The sequence below is a fragment of the Doryrhamphus excisus genome, linkage group LG9 (genome assembly GCF_037039965.1).
Source record: "Doryrhamphus excisus strain RoL-2023G ecotype Guam linkage group LG9, RoL_Dexc_Guam_v1.1, whole genome shotgun sequence".
Classification (NCBI taxonomy): Eukaryota; Metazoa; Chordata; class Actinopteri; order Syngnathiformes; family Syngnathidae; genus Doryrhamphus; species Doryrhamphus excisus.
Genome location: NC_136365.1, coordinates 1,132,067 through 1,146,301, shown reverse-complemented (window position 1 = coordinate 1,146,301; position 14,235 = coordinate 1,132,067). Strand labels below are relative to the sequence as shown.

The following is a 14,235-nucleotide window of genomic DNA, read 5'->3' as shown; positions in this document are numbered from 1 at the left end:
TACAGTTCAGTTTAGAAAAAGCTGACAGGGCTTCTTCTCATGTCAATACATTTTGTTGTAGTTTAGAAATATGAGCGCACACGTGTACTTTGCACTGACTCTTCAGTGCAAACATATTTGATTCAATTGAGAATGATTGCTTCATCCGCAGATGACACAGACACTGTACTGTACTGTACACAGTATGGGTACATTTTTGTAGACAGTGCCTGTGGCCATGTTAGGTAAGGGCAGCTTTGTCTTGTCTCGGCACGTTTAATAGTTATGAAGTCAATGTCATGGCTTCACAGGGACTACATGCACCTTTGGGTATATGTAGTATTAGCATTTAGTATTGCAGAGCTGTTCGTTTTACAGTATGACATTCATTTGTATGTTTCGTTTATTTAGATCAGGGGTCTCAAACTCAATTTACCTGGGGGCCACCGGAGCTAGGGTCTGGGCAAGGCTGGGCCGCATCAAGTTTTCCCAAAAAAAAAAAAAAAAAAACGCATTTATTAAAAATATACAAACTTTTTCAGTGCTTTGGTTCCAATTTTCTACAATAAAAGCTCTGATAAAACATTCCACTGTTCTCAAATATCTTCATTTTTATTTTTCTGCACAAAATAAGATGAAAAATAAATAAACAAATCAAGAATAAAGAAAATCAATCAATCAGTAGTAAATAAATATAATAATAATAATAATAAAACGGCAAATAATAAAAACTTAAGAACCACATATAGTTGGTGGGTAGACAAATGATTTTTTTCAGATTAAAATGAACAAAGCATTATTAGAGCCCTGTAGACATGACAAAACACGACTATAGTCACATTTATACTCTTTTTATTTACAACATATTGCGCAACTGCAGGGTCTTGAGACACATGCTAACTCGCAAACTAGAGAGCTAGCGACCTAAACGGTAGCCTTCAAGTTATTTCCTTTAAACTTAAATAGACAAAAACTTTCCACTTCCACACGGATAGGGAGGATAACTATTAACAGTTATTTAACCTTTAACATGAACATTAATCAAACGTAATAATTTTTTCTGGGTACATGATACCATACAGCATCCATATCAAACTTTACATTAAACTTTCATATCAAGGCGGGGGCCTCAAACTGGTGTCCTGCGGGCCACATTTGGCCTGCGGGCCGCGTGTTTGGCTAGCTTCTGTTTTACTTTGTCAACTTGTTGTTGTTGTTTATGGAGTTTATGCGGGTTTGTGCAGCATTTTCTCCTAGAATGTGTTTTATGTGTTTTTGCTTTTGGATCATTTCAGTGTCTGTCCCTATCGGACAACGTGCTGGGGCCTATCCCAGGTGAGCTAGGTGACCCTGGACTGGTTGCCAGAGAGTCTACCATGAACCTAACATGTACATATACATAGAGATCAAACATATGTGCAGAAATTCAAATGCAGACCCACAGTGCTGCCTCTAATTAATTCATATAACCAAAGTATACACGAATTACGTGCATTTCATTGCAGGTTTAATAAAAATGTACTTGGTTTATTGTAATTTTTTTCATAGCACTAGGTGTGGCTGTATGAGCCATCTTTTGTGTTAACCAGAGGAACAACGATGCCATCTGGTGGTCGTATAAAGAATTGCAACCATTAAGTTGTGGCGGGGTGAGCAAACTTGACATATAAACTCCTGATCAAATTTTGAGAACTTTTGAAAAAAATTCACCACTGGTCTATAAGCAAAATGATTCCGGAATAACTACTCACAATAACTACTCTAAATATATGTGCCTTGGACATTAATTCACCAGTAACTACTCTAAATGTGTGCCTCTGTTGCTCAGTATCTAGTCATTAGTTATTTAGTTCCTCAATAACTACTCTAAATGTATATGCCTTAGTTCCTTAGTAACTACTCTAAATGTGTGCCTCTGTTCCTCAGTATGTAGTCATTACTTCCTCATTAGTTCTTCATTAGTTCCTCAATAACTACTCTTGAATGTATGTGCCTCAGTCATTAGTTGCTCTGTAACTACTCAAAATTAATGTCTCTCTTCCTCAGTATCTACTCATTTGTTCTTCATTAGTTCCTCAAAAATTACTCTAAATTTATGTGTCTTAGTTATTAGTTCCTTAGTAACTACTCTAAATGTGTCCTCAGTATCTACACATTAATTCGTCATTAGTTCTTCATTAGTTCCTCAATAACTATTCTAAATGTATATGCCTTAGTTCCTTAGTAACTACTCTAAACGTGTGCCTCTGTTCCTCAGTATCTAGTCATTACTTCCTCATTAGTTCTTCATTAGTTTCTCAATAACTACTCTTGAGCGTATGTGCCTCAGTCGTTAGTTGCTCAGTAACTACTCTAAATGTGTGCCCATCCATCCATCCATCCATTTTCCTCCGCTTATCCGGGTCCGGGTCGCGGGGGCAGCAGTCTTAGAAGGGAAGCCCAGACTTCCCGGTCCCCGGCCACCTCCTCCAGCTCCACCGGGAGGACACCAATGTGTGCCTCTGTTCCTCAATATCTACTCATTAGTTCTTCATTAGTTCCTCAAAAACTACTCTAAATGTGTGTCTTAGTCATTTGTTCCTTCGTAACTACTCTAAATGTGTCATCAGTGTCTACACATTAGTTCCTCAATAAATACTCAAATGTGTCTAAGTCATTAGTTCCTTCGTAACTACTCTAAATGTGTCCTCAGTGTCTACACGTTAGTTCCTCAATAACTATTCTAAATGCATGTGCCTTAGCTATTAGTTCCTCAATAACTACTCTAAATTAATGTACCTTAGTCATTAGTTCCTTCGTAACTACTCTAAATGTGTCCTCAGTATCTACACATTAGTTCCTCAATAACTATTCTAAATGTATGTGCCTTAGCCATTAGTTCCTCAATAACTACTCTAAACGTGTGCCTCTGTTTCTCAGTATCTACCCATTAGTTCCTCAATAACTACTCTAAATGTGTCCTCGGTGTCTACACATTAGTTCCTCAATAACTATTAGAAATGCATGTGCCTTAGCCATTAGTTCCTCAATAACTACTCTAAATTAATGTACCTTAGTCATTAGTTCCTTCGTAACTACTCTAAATGTGTCCTCAGTATCTACACATTAGTTCCTCAATAACTATTCTAAATGTATGTGCCTTAGCCATTAGTACCTCAATAACTACTCTAAATGTGTGCCTCTGTTTCTCAGTAGCTACCCATTAGTTCCTCAATAACTACTCTAAATGAATGTAAATTAGTCATTAGTTCCTCAGTGACTACGTATAGTGACTCTTGTATTTGTGTGTGGCTAATAGTGAAAGTGAGAAAGTAAGTGAGAGAAGTAAAGTGAGAGTTCCATCCCAAAGTAAAAGTTCCATCCCAGAAGTAAAAGTTCCATCCCAGAAGTAAAAGTTCCATCCCAGAAGTAAAAGTTCCATCCCAAAGTAAAAGTTCCATCCCAGAAGTAAAAGTTCCATCCCAAAGTAAAAGTTCCATCCCAGAAGTAAAAGTTCCATCCCAGAAGTAAAAGTTCCATCCCAGAAGTAAAAGTTCCATCCCAAAGTAAAAGTTCCATCCCAGAAGTAAAAGTTCCATCCCAGAAGTAAAAGTTCCATCCCAAAGTAAAAGTTCCATCCCAGAAGTAACCATGCAGGTAAAATCCAACACCTTTAAGCTTGCAGCAAGAAAACACTGAGTTTGATATTTTTTTTGTCCAATGATGCTGAACGTTAACAATTACTAATAACTCATTTCTGCGTGGTGGAAAGGATACTTTAAAAGGACAACTGGATGTTTTACACCACGTGTTTGTTGTATGTTTATTTATTGGCCAAAGGCTGTTAGGATCACATTGTCGCTTTCACGAGGAACCACTTCAAGGGGCCAATCTTGATCAGCAGACGCCTTTAATGCCTTTGAGTGTCCACGCTGGTGGACACCACCTTTCCATCGATGATCTCCTCCACGATGGTTTTCACTCTCCTCTCTATGACGGGCTTGTGCTCTGCGGAGGTGGAGGACAAAGAGGACGTGAGGTCAAGTGTCGTCATTTTCAGTGGAGGCGAGAGGTGGTTTTCTTACCTTCCATTTGCACCACCTTGCTGATGACCAAAGGCCTTGAATGAGAGAAGACATGATGAGAGGTCTTCTACGAATGAGGCATGAAAGGTCAAAGACCGTGGCTCACTTTTTCTGCTCGTAAGATTCTCCATCCAGCAGCCGGCGGTACTCAGCGATCTCCCTCTCCAGCCTCATCTTGATATCCAGCAGCAGGTTGTATTCCGTCTTCTGCTGCTCGATGGACACCTTGAGCTGCTGCAGCTCCACCTCCAGGGCATTGATGGTCAACTGCAGCTGGCTGAGCTGAGTACTGTATCGCATCTTGGTTTCGGCGAGGTTCTGATGGAGGCATTCGATCTATACGGCAGAAGAAGACAGGACGCAGCATTGGCACACGTGCCTGACAGGAAGTGGCTTTGATGTTGTCGTACCTCGGCAAGGATGCCCTGGTATGTGATCTCCAAACTCTGGTAAGTCCGTTTGAGCTCAGATAGTTGGGAAGAAAAGGTCTTGACTTCTGTTGTGTAGCCGCGGATTTCTGTCTGCAGGGATTCCATCTACAGCAGACAAAGCATTTCATTCATTTGTTTGGACGTAGAAGATGTCCAATGGAGGTTGCTAAGCAATGCTAAGCTAACTGAAAAAAAACATGTGTGCTACTTGTGAGTGAGGGAGGCGCTTGATTTGATCACCTTTTTCTGCTTTGTGTTGCAGTATCAAAACAGACATTTTATGATACGTTTTTTTTTAGTCGGCAGCTGATATTTCCCTGAAACTTTCATATGTTGTACTGCTGATCATTAAAGAATGGCAAAAGGTAGAAACACACTTTTTTTTAGTCGGCAGCCAATATTTCCCTGAAACTTTCTTATGTTGTACTGCTGATCATTAAAGAATGGCAAAAGCTAGAAACACACTTTTTTTTAGTCGGCAGCAGATATTTCCCTGAAACTTTCATATGTTGTACTGCTGATCATTAAAGAATGGCAAAAGGTAGAAACACACTTTTTTTTAGTCGGCAGCCAATATTTCCCTGAAACTTTCATATGTTGTACTGCTGATCATTAAAGAATGGCAAAAGGTAGAAACACACTTTTTTTTAGTCGGCAGCCAATATTTCCCTGAAACTTTCTTATGTTGTACTGCTGATCATTAAAGAATGGCAAAAGCTAGAAACACACTTTTTTTTAGTCGGCAGCAGATATTTCCCTGAAACTTTCATATGTTGTACTGCTGATCATTAAAGAATGGCAAAAGGTAGAAACACACTTTTTTTTAGTCGGCAGCCAATATTTCCCTGAAACTTTCTTATGTTGTACTGCTGATCATTAAAGAATGGCAAAAGGTAGAAACACACTTTTTTTTAGTCGGCAGCCAATATTTCCCTGAAACTTTCTTATGTTGTACTGCTGATCATTAAAGAATGGCAAAAGGTAGAAACACACTTTTTTTTAGTCGGCAGCCAATATTTCCCTGAAACTTTCTTATGTTGTACTGCTGATCATTAAAGAATGGCAAAAGGTAGAAACACACTTTTTTTTAGTCGGCAGCAGATATTTCCCTGAAACTTTCATATGTTGTACTGCTGATCATTAAATAATGGAAAAAGGTAGAAACACACTTTTTTTTTAGTCGGCAGCCGATATTTCCCTGAAACTTTCTTATGTTGTACTGTTGATCATTAAAGAATGGAAAAAGGTAGAAACACACTTTTTTTTAGTCGGCAGCCGATATTTCCCTGAAACTTTCCTATGGTCGGGATTGAATGGGTTAACAACAAACTCATTTCACTTCGATTACATTTGGACACCCCTCATCTCACCTTAGCTTGATACCATCTTTCCAATTCCTGCTTGTTCTTCAGCGCCAGAGCTTCGTACTGTTCCCTCACTTCTTGAAGGATCTTGGACAGATCCACAGCAGATGCGCTGTCCACCTCTACGTTGACATTACCGGTGTATTGGAGCCTCATTGCATTCATCTCCTGCAACAACAACAACAACGGATGTCTTCAAAACACACGACCTCTGTCTTCGCTTCCTTTGAAGTGACCTGACCTCCTCGTGGTTCCTCTTGAGTTGTGCCAGTTGTTCCTTCAGATTCTCGATCAGCATTTTCAGGTCACTGATGGTAACGATCATGCTGTCCTTGACCCCCCGGAGACGAACCAAATCAGACTCCACCATTGCACGCGTGTTCATCTCCACCTCATACCTGCAGTCCGTGATGATTACATCATGCACGCTGAAACTGCAATACTTTTCCACCATCAGCGTGCGACTTACTTCATTTTGAAGTCATCGGCAGCCAGTTGAGCATTGTCAATCTGCAGGATGACGCCCTGATTCTCTGCATAACTCCTTGCAATCTGAACAGGGGAGAAGATGCGCTGTTGAACTGGTTTCACGTCACAGTGTCTACTCTCCAGCAGGTGGCAGGCTGCTCTAATTGCAGGTACTAAAAGTCACCACCAGGTGGCACTATTACTTAGTCACTTGTTGTTTGCTCTGAGTAACATTATTTATGATTGTATTTTCAGATTTTTTTGTGAATGCAAATTTTTTTTTTTACATAAAAATACATTTTAAAATATAAATAGAAGCATAGAAGCAGAAAATAGAAACAAAACTGTAAATTAAACACAGCTCATCAGACCACCACCAGATGGAACTATTCTTACTTATTTAAACGATTCTGTTTCGTCTGAAATTATTTTATTATTATATTTTCATACTTGGATATTATGAATTATTTTACAAAATAATTATAAAATATTATTTAATTTTTTAAATACATTTTGAGTATGAGTCTTTAGAATTTTTTTTTAACATAAATGGAAGTATAGACTATATATATACGTATCCCAAGACAGCAGAGCCCAAAGTGCGGCCTGGGGGCCATTTGCAGCCGGCTATCAGTACAGTACGAAGGCAAAAAAAAACCAAATACATGAGTGAGTGACAAACAAATGACTTGTATCCTCAATGAACCGGTTCCTCGTGAATTCTAATGGAGGATAATGAGTCTAGTCCCTGCCTTTGATCCTGGTTCCGTGCATGATGGGAACACAGTCGGTAAATATTTTGGGTGTGAGCGACACCTGAGCTCGCAGTTGGTTGATGGTGGCGAAGTAGGCGGTGAAGTCTCTGGCAATGGGAGACGTTCTCTCATAGAACTCTCTGATCTGAATCTCCAACTTCCTGTTGGCGGCCTCCAAAGCGCGTACCTGCACACACACAAGGCGACACTTCATCACAACGCAGTCATCAAGGCATTAACTTGTGGATTTGGGTACCTCTTTGCTTCTTATAATCGTTTTTTAGAATCATTTCTTTTCTACCAAACATAAAGTGCTAGAGCAGGGGTCTCAAACCTGCGGCCCGCGGGCCAATTGTGGCCCGCAGGACAGTAGTTTGAGGCCCCCGCCTTGATATGAAAGTTTAAAGTTTGATATGGATGCTGTATGGTATCATGTACCCAGAAAAAATTACTACGTTTGATTAATGTTCATGTTAAAGGTTAAATAACTGTTAATAGTTATCCTCCCTATCCGTGTGGAAGTGGTAAGTTTTTGGCTATTTAAGTTTAAAGGAAATAACTTGAAGGCTACCGTTTAGGTCGCTAGCTCTCTAGTTTGCGAGTTAGCATGTGTCTCAAGACCCTGCAGTTGCGCAATATGTTGTAAATAAAAAGAGTATAAATGTGACTATAGTCGTGTTTTGTCATGTCTACAGGGCTCTAATAATGCTTTGTTCATTTTAATCTGAAAAAACTGTTTGTCAACTATTATACCAGCTATATGTGGTTTCTTAAGTTTTTATTATTTGTTGTTTTATTATTATTATTATATTTATTTATTACTGATTAAAAATGAAGATATTTGAGAACAGTGGAATGTTTTATCAGAGCTTTTATTGTAGAAAATCGGAACCAAAGCACTGAAAAAGTTTGTATATTTTTCCGTTTTTAATAAATGTATTTTTTTTGTTTTGGATAACCTGATGCGGCCCAGCCTTGCCCAGACCAGTTCCAGTGGCCCCCAAGTAAATTGAGTTTGAGACCCCCGATCTAGAAGCTAAAATAGTGTGGTAGTGCTGATGGTCTTACTTTATCCAGGTAGGAGGCCAAGCGGTCGTTGAGGTTCTGCATGGTGGTCTTCTCGCTGGCCGCCATGATGTCGCCGTAGGCAGCCCCCCCATAGGAGACGATGGTGCTAGCCTGGGAGATGCGGGTGCCGGAGCCTCCGGCGCCCCCGTGCACACTGGGCGCGCGGCCCTGGTAGATGCCGCTGGAGATGCGAGCCTGGCTGCCCCCAAACATCCCCATGCCGCCACTCATGCTCATGGTGCTGGCGGAGGAGATGCTGCGGGCGCTGCTGCTGCCCTGGCGGCCTAAGATGAGAGACATGATGAGAGGTGGAGGCTGACGATGCCGTCGTCGAGGAGTGACTGGGGAGGACTCGAGTGGACATTTTATAGTGGCATGCGAGACACGGAGACGGTCCCTGAAGGTACCACAGAAATGTTTGGCATGCTGATAATAGTTTTTTACGCATCATAGGTGTGTTCAATGACAAGTTGAATATCAAGTTCTGCGACTTGATGGCTCCTGATAAGATGACCCGGGTGACATTTTTCAAAGGATTAATGTCTTGTCTGCTTAAAGTGTTAAAAAAAGTTAATTTAAATTAAAATTTAAAGTTTTCTTGTTGTTGGCTGGCTGGTTAGATGACGAGTACAGTATGAATTTATTTTGAAATGATTTTCTTGTACTTGTAGTTTGGCTATACTGAGCACCACCTAACAATAACATAACAAAAAACTTTTTTAATTAACTTTATATTTGTGTGAAATGATTTTCTTGCATTCAAGTATTCAATTGTCTTGTGTCCTATAACACTTCCATTGCCAGGATCCCCAAAAATATTATAATGAATATAATAATTCATTCGTATTTTGAGGAGGATACAAAATAACCCGCAATAGTTACTCATATTATGCAATAAGATAATGATAATTCATCATTTATCTAATTAAATATTAACATTATTACTCTTTTTCAATATAATCTGCAAACAGAACAATAATTTGACTTTTTTCAAATTATTTTTCATTAACTTTGCTGCAGTCTGCATGAATACAGTATTGCATGTACAGTGGTGTGAAAAAGGGTTTGATCCCCTTCCTGATTTCTTATATACAGTGAAACTTTTTATTATATGTAATTATTATTACAAAACAAATCCAAACACCCCACAAATAATAATAATAATAATAATAAGCAAAATAGCCCCAGACCATTACACTACAACCACCATATTTTACTGTTGGTATGATGTTTTTTGCGACTCCAAATTGTCCATCGCTATAAATGTGAGTGTGAATGGTTGTTTGTTTATATGTGCCCTGTGATTGGCTGGCCACCAGTCCAGGGTGTACCCCGCCTCTCGCCCCAAGACAGCTGGGATAGGCTCCAGCACCCCCCGCGACCCTCATGAGGATAAGCAGTTCTTTGTCTGAAATGCGGATCAGTGTCCTGCTGCAGAACCCAAGTTGGTTTTAGCTTGAGGTCAACAGACTCATATTCTCCTACAGCAGGTCTTCCAGATCAGTCCCAGACCATTACACTACCACCACCGTATTTTACTGTTGGTATGATGCGTTACTTTTACGCCAGATGTAATGGGGCACAGAGCTGTTGTTTTTGTACAGCAGTGTTTTTTGTCTTATAGGTCCCTGAAGTAGACCATTGCACTACCGCCACCATATTTTACTGTTGGTATTATGCGTTACTTTTACGCCAGATGTAATGGGGCACAGAGCTGTTGTTTTTGTACAGCGGTGGTTTTTGTCTTATAGGTCCCTGAAGTAGACCATTGCACTACCACCACCATATTTTACTGCTGGAATAATGTTCTTTTTCTGTAATGTGGGATAATCACTTTTGACACAGGGGCGTGTTTTCCTCCCTTAATAATAAAATGTTTCATTAAAAAAGTGTAGGTTGTGTTGTCATTGATTCATATTTAAATTAGCTTGATGATGTGAAGCATATAAGTGTGATAAACATGCAAAAGAAAATAAAACTTTTTCACACCAGTGTGCATGCATCCTGCTTTCATGTGCCTTTTTAGTTACCGACTTTGTCAAAGTTAGCCAAGTTAGTAGCCAAAAATGTTTGTCCCCTATTTTTCAGTTGTTGCACTTCTTAGTGACGTCACAGTGGATGCTGCATGGAGCATACATGCACACTAATATGTAAATAATACATTTTTGCACCATTTTAGCTACCTTTTGCACACAGCTTAGGACTTTGCTGCAGTCTGCGTGCTCACCGTAAAAAAAAAAATACTTCTACTTTTCAGTTTTTGCACTTGTTGAGCATACAATGAGCATGCAATACTACACTTTTGCACGCGGCTATTAACCCTGCAGGCGAGGGGAAGTTATTAAGCATTATTAACTGCTAGGTGTAAAACTTCAGCTGACGCCCTTCGACGCTGCCAGGCCGTCTGTTTCCCGTGACATTCAATCGCTACCTCGAGGCGTTTTATGGCCATCTTTCATCATCTTTCTGCAGATTAAATCAATGCGTCGGCGTACATGGTACCCAATACTACAATACCCACATTGTAAACACACGACCAAAAGAAACTGGATCATAATTGGTTTTCTTTTCAACGACTGAAGTCAGTCATTGCATTTTACGACGTAAACTGGTTAGAATTAATTATTGCGTATGTACAACCTGTGGATACACGCAGTACTGTATATGCTATATTGTTACATCTGGTGCACTGCAAAAAAGAATCAAAAGAAACAAAAGTATATTAATTATAGAAAAGTATGTCTTCAGGAAGACACACCCTTGAAGAGACCGCTTGGATTGTTACTCTTCTTCCATGCATGAACATATTAAGCATTAAGTCCTCACATATGTATGCAATACTTCATATTAAATAGAGATTTTCCATTGAGGATAAAAATATTACATAGTAATTGAACACAAAGATACAATATAATGCAATTAAATGCACTTTTCAAACATAGAACACGAAGTAGGTTTGAGGTGTCAATCACAAAACTGCATGACAGGCGCAGCTTCTCAACATTACATAAAGATAGACACACTTGTGAGTTGACATAGATGAGCGCTAATGCAGTGCAGGTGGAGCGCACAACATCTGTTGCCAAGTGTTCTCCATAAGTAGGTGTGTGCATGTCAATAAGACCTGGCAACATATGAAAAAAAAAAAAAAAGAAACGTTCCCCAATTTTCAACAGCATTTATCAGATATCACAGATGGGCGTGTGCATCTTTTCTTCTTTATTTACTTGTGCCTTTCCAGTAAGAGACGGTAAGATACAATGTCTGGGCTTGTAAAAAGCTAATCGTTTTCTCTTTAGCTAGTGCACACTCACTCGCCTACAGCCACAAATGTATATTAAATGTGTATATATATATATATATATATATATAATGTACTAAAGCTGCAAAAATTGTAATCAGTTTGCAAATGCAAGTAAATCATTCAGACGCACACTTGAGTTTTGAGTTGTTTATTCATCTATTTTGATAAAGAGGTGATTTTATAGGTGGCACGGTGGACAAGTGGTTAGCGCGCATACCTCACAGCTAGGAGACCAGGGTTCAATTCCACCCTCGGCCATCTCTGTGTGGAGTTTGCATGTTCTCCCCGTGCATGCATGGGTTTCCTCCCACATTCCAAAAACCTGCTAGGTTAATTAGCGACTCCAAATTGTCCATAGATATGAATGTGAGTGTGAATGGTTGTTTGACTATATATATATACGACTCTTGTGACAACAAGCGGTAGAAAATGAATGAATGAATGAGTGTAAAGGTGACTGTAGGGGTGTTATTTAAGGTCTAGAGGACTCTAATAATGTTGAAAAATGTATTTAGAAGGTAACGAACGGGTTCTCGGCTGCAATGCGGACGAGTGGCTAGCACAGCTAGCAGACCCGAGTTCAATCCCACCCTCGGCCATCTCTGTGTGGAGTTTGTATGTTCTCCCTGTGGGTTTTCTCCGGGTACTCCGGTTTCCTCCCACATTCCAAAAACATGCTAGGTTAATTATCGACTCCAAATTGTCCATAGGTATGAATGTGAGTGTGAATGGTTGTTTGTCTATATGTGCCCTGGGATTAGCCTTAATGTTCTTTTGTTCTGGAGAGGTTGACCATTGTTCCGTGTTTTGGCTGCAATTTGTGGATAAGGGCTCTCACTGTGGTTTGCTAGAGTCCCACAATTTTAGAAATGGCTTTCATCCAGACTGATAGATGTCAAATAATCTCGGTTATGTTTTAACGAGGGGAGGGGAGGTAATCACTTAAGTCCTTAATAATAAAAAATAATAATAATTTAAAAAATGCAGTTTGGGTTGTGTGTGACAAACATGCAAAAAAACACTTTTTCACACCAAGAGTGTTTAAAAAATTCTGTCCCCTGGGGGTGTGGGGGGGGGGGGGGTGACAGAAAACAGTGACCCAGACATAACATAACCCACAAATGTGTTTTTTTATTATTTTCCTTTCCAGTATGAACGAAAGGTCCGTCAACAGGGTTGGTTATCTTCCAACCTTGCAACCAAGCTTCCACAGATTGTGATTGTTGGAAGGAACCATTGGATGGCAAGTAAATAGATTGACTTGTTTTACTGTTATTACATTGCAAAAAGCTTTCCCGCAAGCGTGATGATCAGTCAAGCATCACTTCCTTGACGTACGTCCTCCTGTTTCACCTGTCAACCAAATCAATCAAAAGCTTTACCAGGTATTGATTTTTGGCCGTTTTCTAGCTTTACGGGTGTTATAAAAAGGTGCAGCATCATGAGCGGGCATCTTTCGCGGTCCAGGTGAGCAGCCATGTCTTGGAACAGGATGTCAGCGTGCGCCCTGGTGTTGCTGTTGCTCGCCGGTGCAGCTGAAGCTGAGAGCAGAAAAGCGGAGCAGCTTCAAGCCAGGGCGGAGGCAGCGAGAGACTTCGCCGGCAGACAGGAGTCTCCACGCTTGGAGAGAAGGGCGCACCTCACAGAGGACGAACGTGAGATTATAACCAAACAAATCATGACAGCCATCTCAGGTATGCTTTGGGTTTGGGGTGTGAAAGTTTGCGGTTTTGCTCTCACATAAAGGCGGCGCATGGGAAGACTTCCAAAAAAAGATTTGTAGCTCAGCATTCACAATCAAAAAATGATTGACATTTTTTTCTCTCCTTGCATTATAGTTCACAATAAAATGTATAAAATGTTTACAAAAAACAAGAAAAGTCGGCGGTTTTGAATGTTAATAAAAATACATAAACAAGGACAGCTATAAACTGCTTTACATTGGAGCTCATTTCTGGGCGTTAAAATTATTTTTTTTCTCATATAAAAACAGTAGAAAATATGATAGATGAAAGAATTAGCAAAGAACATTGAATAAAAAGTCAACTACAGATTTTCAGAGGCCAAAAAGCTACTGTGGCGTATTGTTTTCAGCTATTTACAGTAGCTTCACATTAGCCTTTGCGTCTGTTTGTGTACATTTCCCAGTTAGCAAACAACATAGCGGTTCTAGATATGTATCATAAAAAAATGTATCTAGTATCGAGTCAGCACATGGCAGACGCAAACGCGATCAAACGCCGACCACGTGATGCGGATGAAACCAAGTTTTTCCAAGGGGGTGTGTGCCGCTGGACCTCAGCCTTCATGTTAATTACAAGGTTAAAAAATGTACTTTAATTTAACAGCACGCTAACCACTTGTCCAACGTGCAGCCTACTATAGAAACATGTTTTGTGTTAACATTTTGGGATTCACATTATTTCTCCATTTCAGAAACTTTATTATGTGAGGTTCATATATGGAAATGCTCTGTTCACAGAGATGGTGAACTCGGACTGCTTGCTGGACCGCGACTATCGGGGCTGGTTGGATTTCGGACGCAGAAATGCAGAATGAAGCTCAACACCGTGGCCGTCGCCGCCTCAAATGTCGTCCTATTCTAACTTTATGAATAAAATCTTTTTGCAAAGTACACCGAGTTTGATGAAAGCACCACAAAGCCAAAAATGTTGACATTTTATTTACAAGTCAACCGTACAGCTGATGCAAATACAAACAGTGCAGCTCAAAGTCAACATGAATCAGTCTGATTCCCTTGTAAATCTACAATATCCTACGCCTTCTTGGTACAGACGACCA

At 39.9% G+C, this 14,235-nt stretch overlaps 2 protein-coding genes across 3 annotated transcripts; one reads left to right on the top strand and one right to left on the bottom strand.

The window, feature by feature from the left end:
• Positions 1-3,767: 3,767 nt before the first annotated feature.
• On the bottom strand, positions 3,768-8,470 carry LOC131100467 (keratin, type I cytoskeletal 19-like). Its single transcript, XM_058046135.2, has 9 exons — positions 8,130-8,470; positions 7,123-7,248; positions 6,308-6,390; positions 6,080-6,236; positions 5,845-6,006; positions 4,454-4,579; positions 4,150-4,379; positions 4,044-4,078; positions 3,768-3,966 (listed from the first exon to the last, which is right to left on the bottom strand). Exons 1-9 carry the CDS (start codon positions 8,427-8,429, stop codon positions 3,869-3,871), a joined length of 1,317 nt encoding a protein of 438 aa, XP_057902118.2. The 5' UTR covers positions 8,430-8,470; the 3' UTR covers positions 3,768-3,868.
• Positions 8,471-12,601: 4,131 nt separating this feature from the next.
• Positions 12,602-14,046, top strand: LOC131100515 (uncharacterized). Of its 2 annotated transcripts, none has more exons than XM_058046140.2 (3): positions 12,602-12,818; positions 12,925-13,127; positions 13,916-14,046. In XM_058046140.2, exons 2-3 carry the CDS (start codon positions 12,926-12,928, stop codon positions 13,990-13,992), a joined length of 279 nt encoding a protein of 92 aa, XP_057902123.2. In that variant the 5' UTR covers positions 12,602-12,818; position 12,925; the 3' UTR covers positions 13,993-14,046. The 2 variants fall into 2 exon arrangements, with proteins under 2 accessions (XP_057902123.2, XP_078649280.1); XM_078793154.1 differs by having other exon boundaries at positions 12,901-13,127.
• The last annotated feature ends 189 nt before the right edge of the window (positions 14,047-14,235 follow it).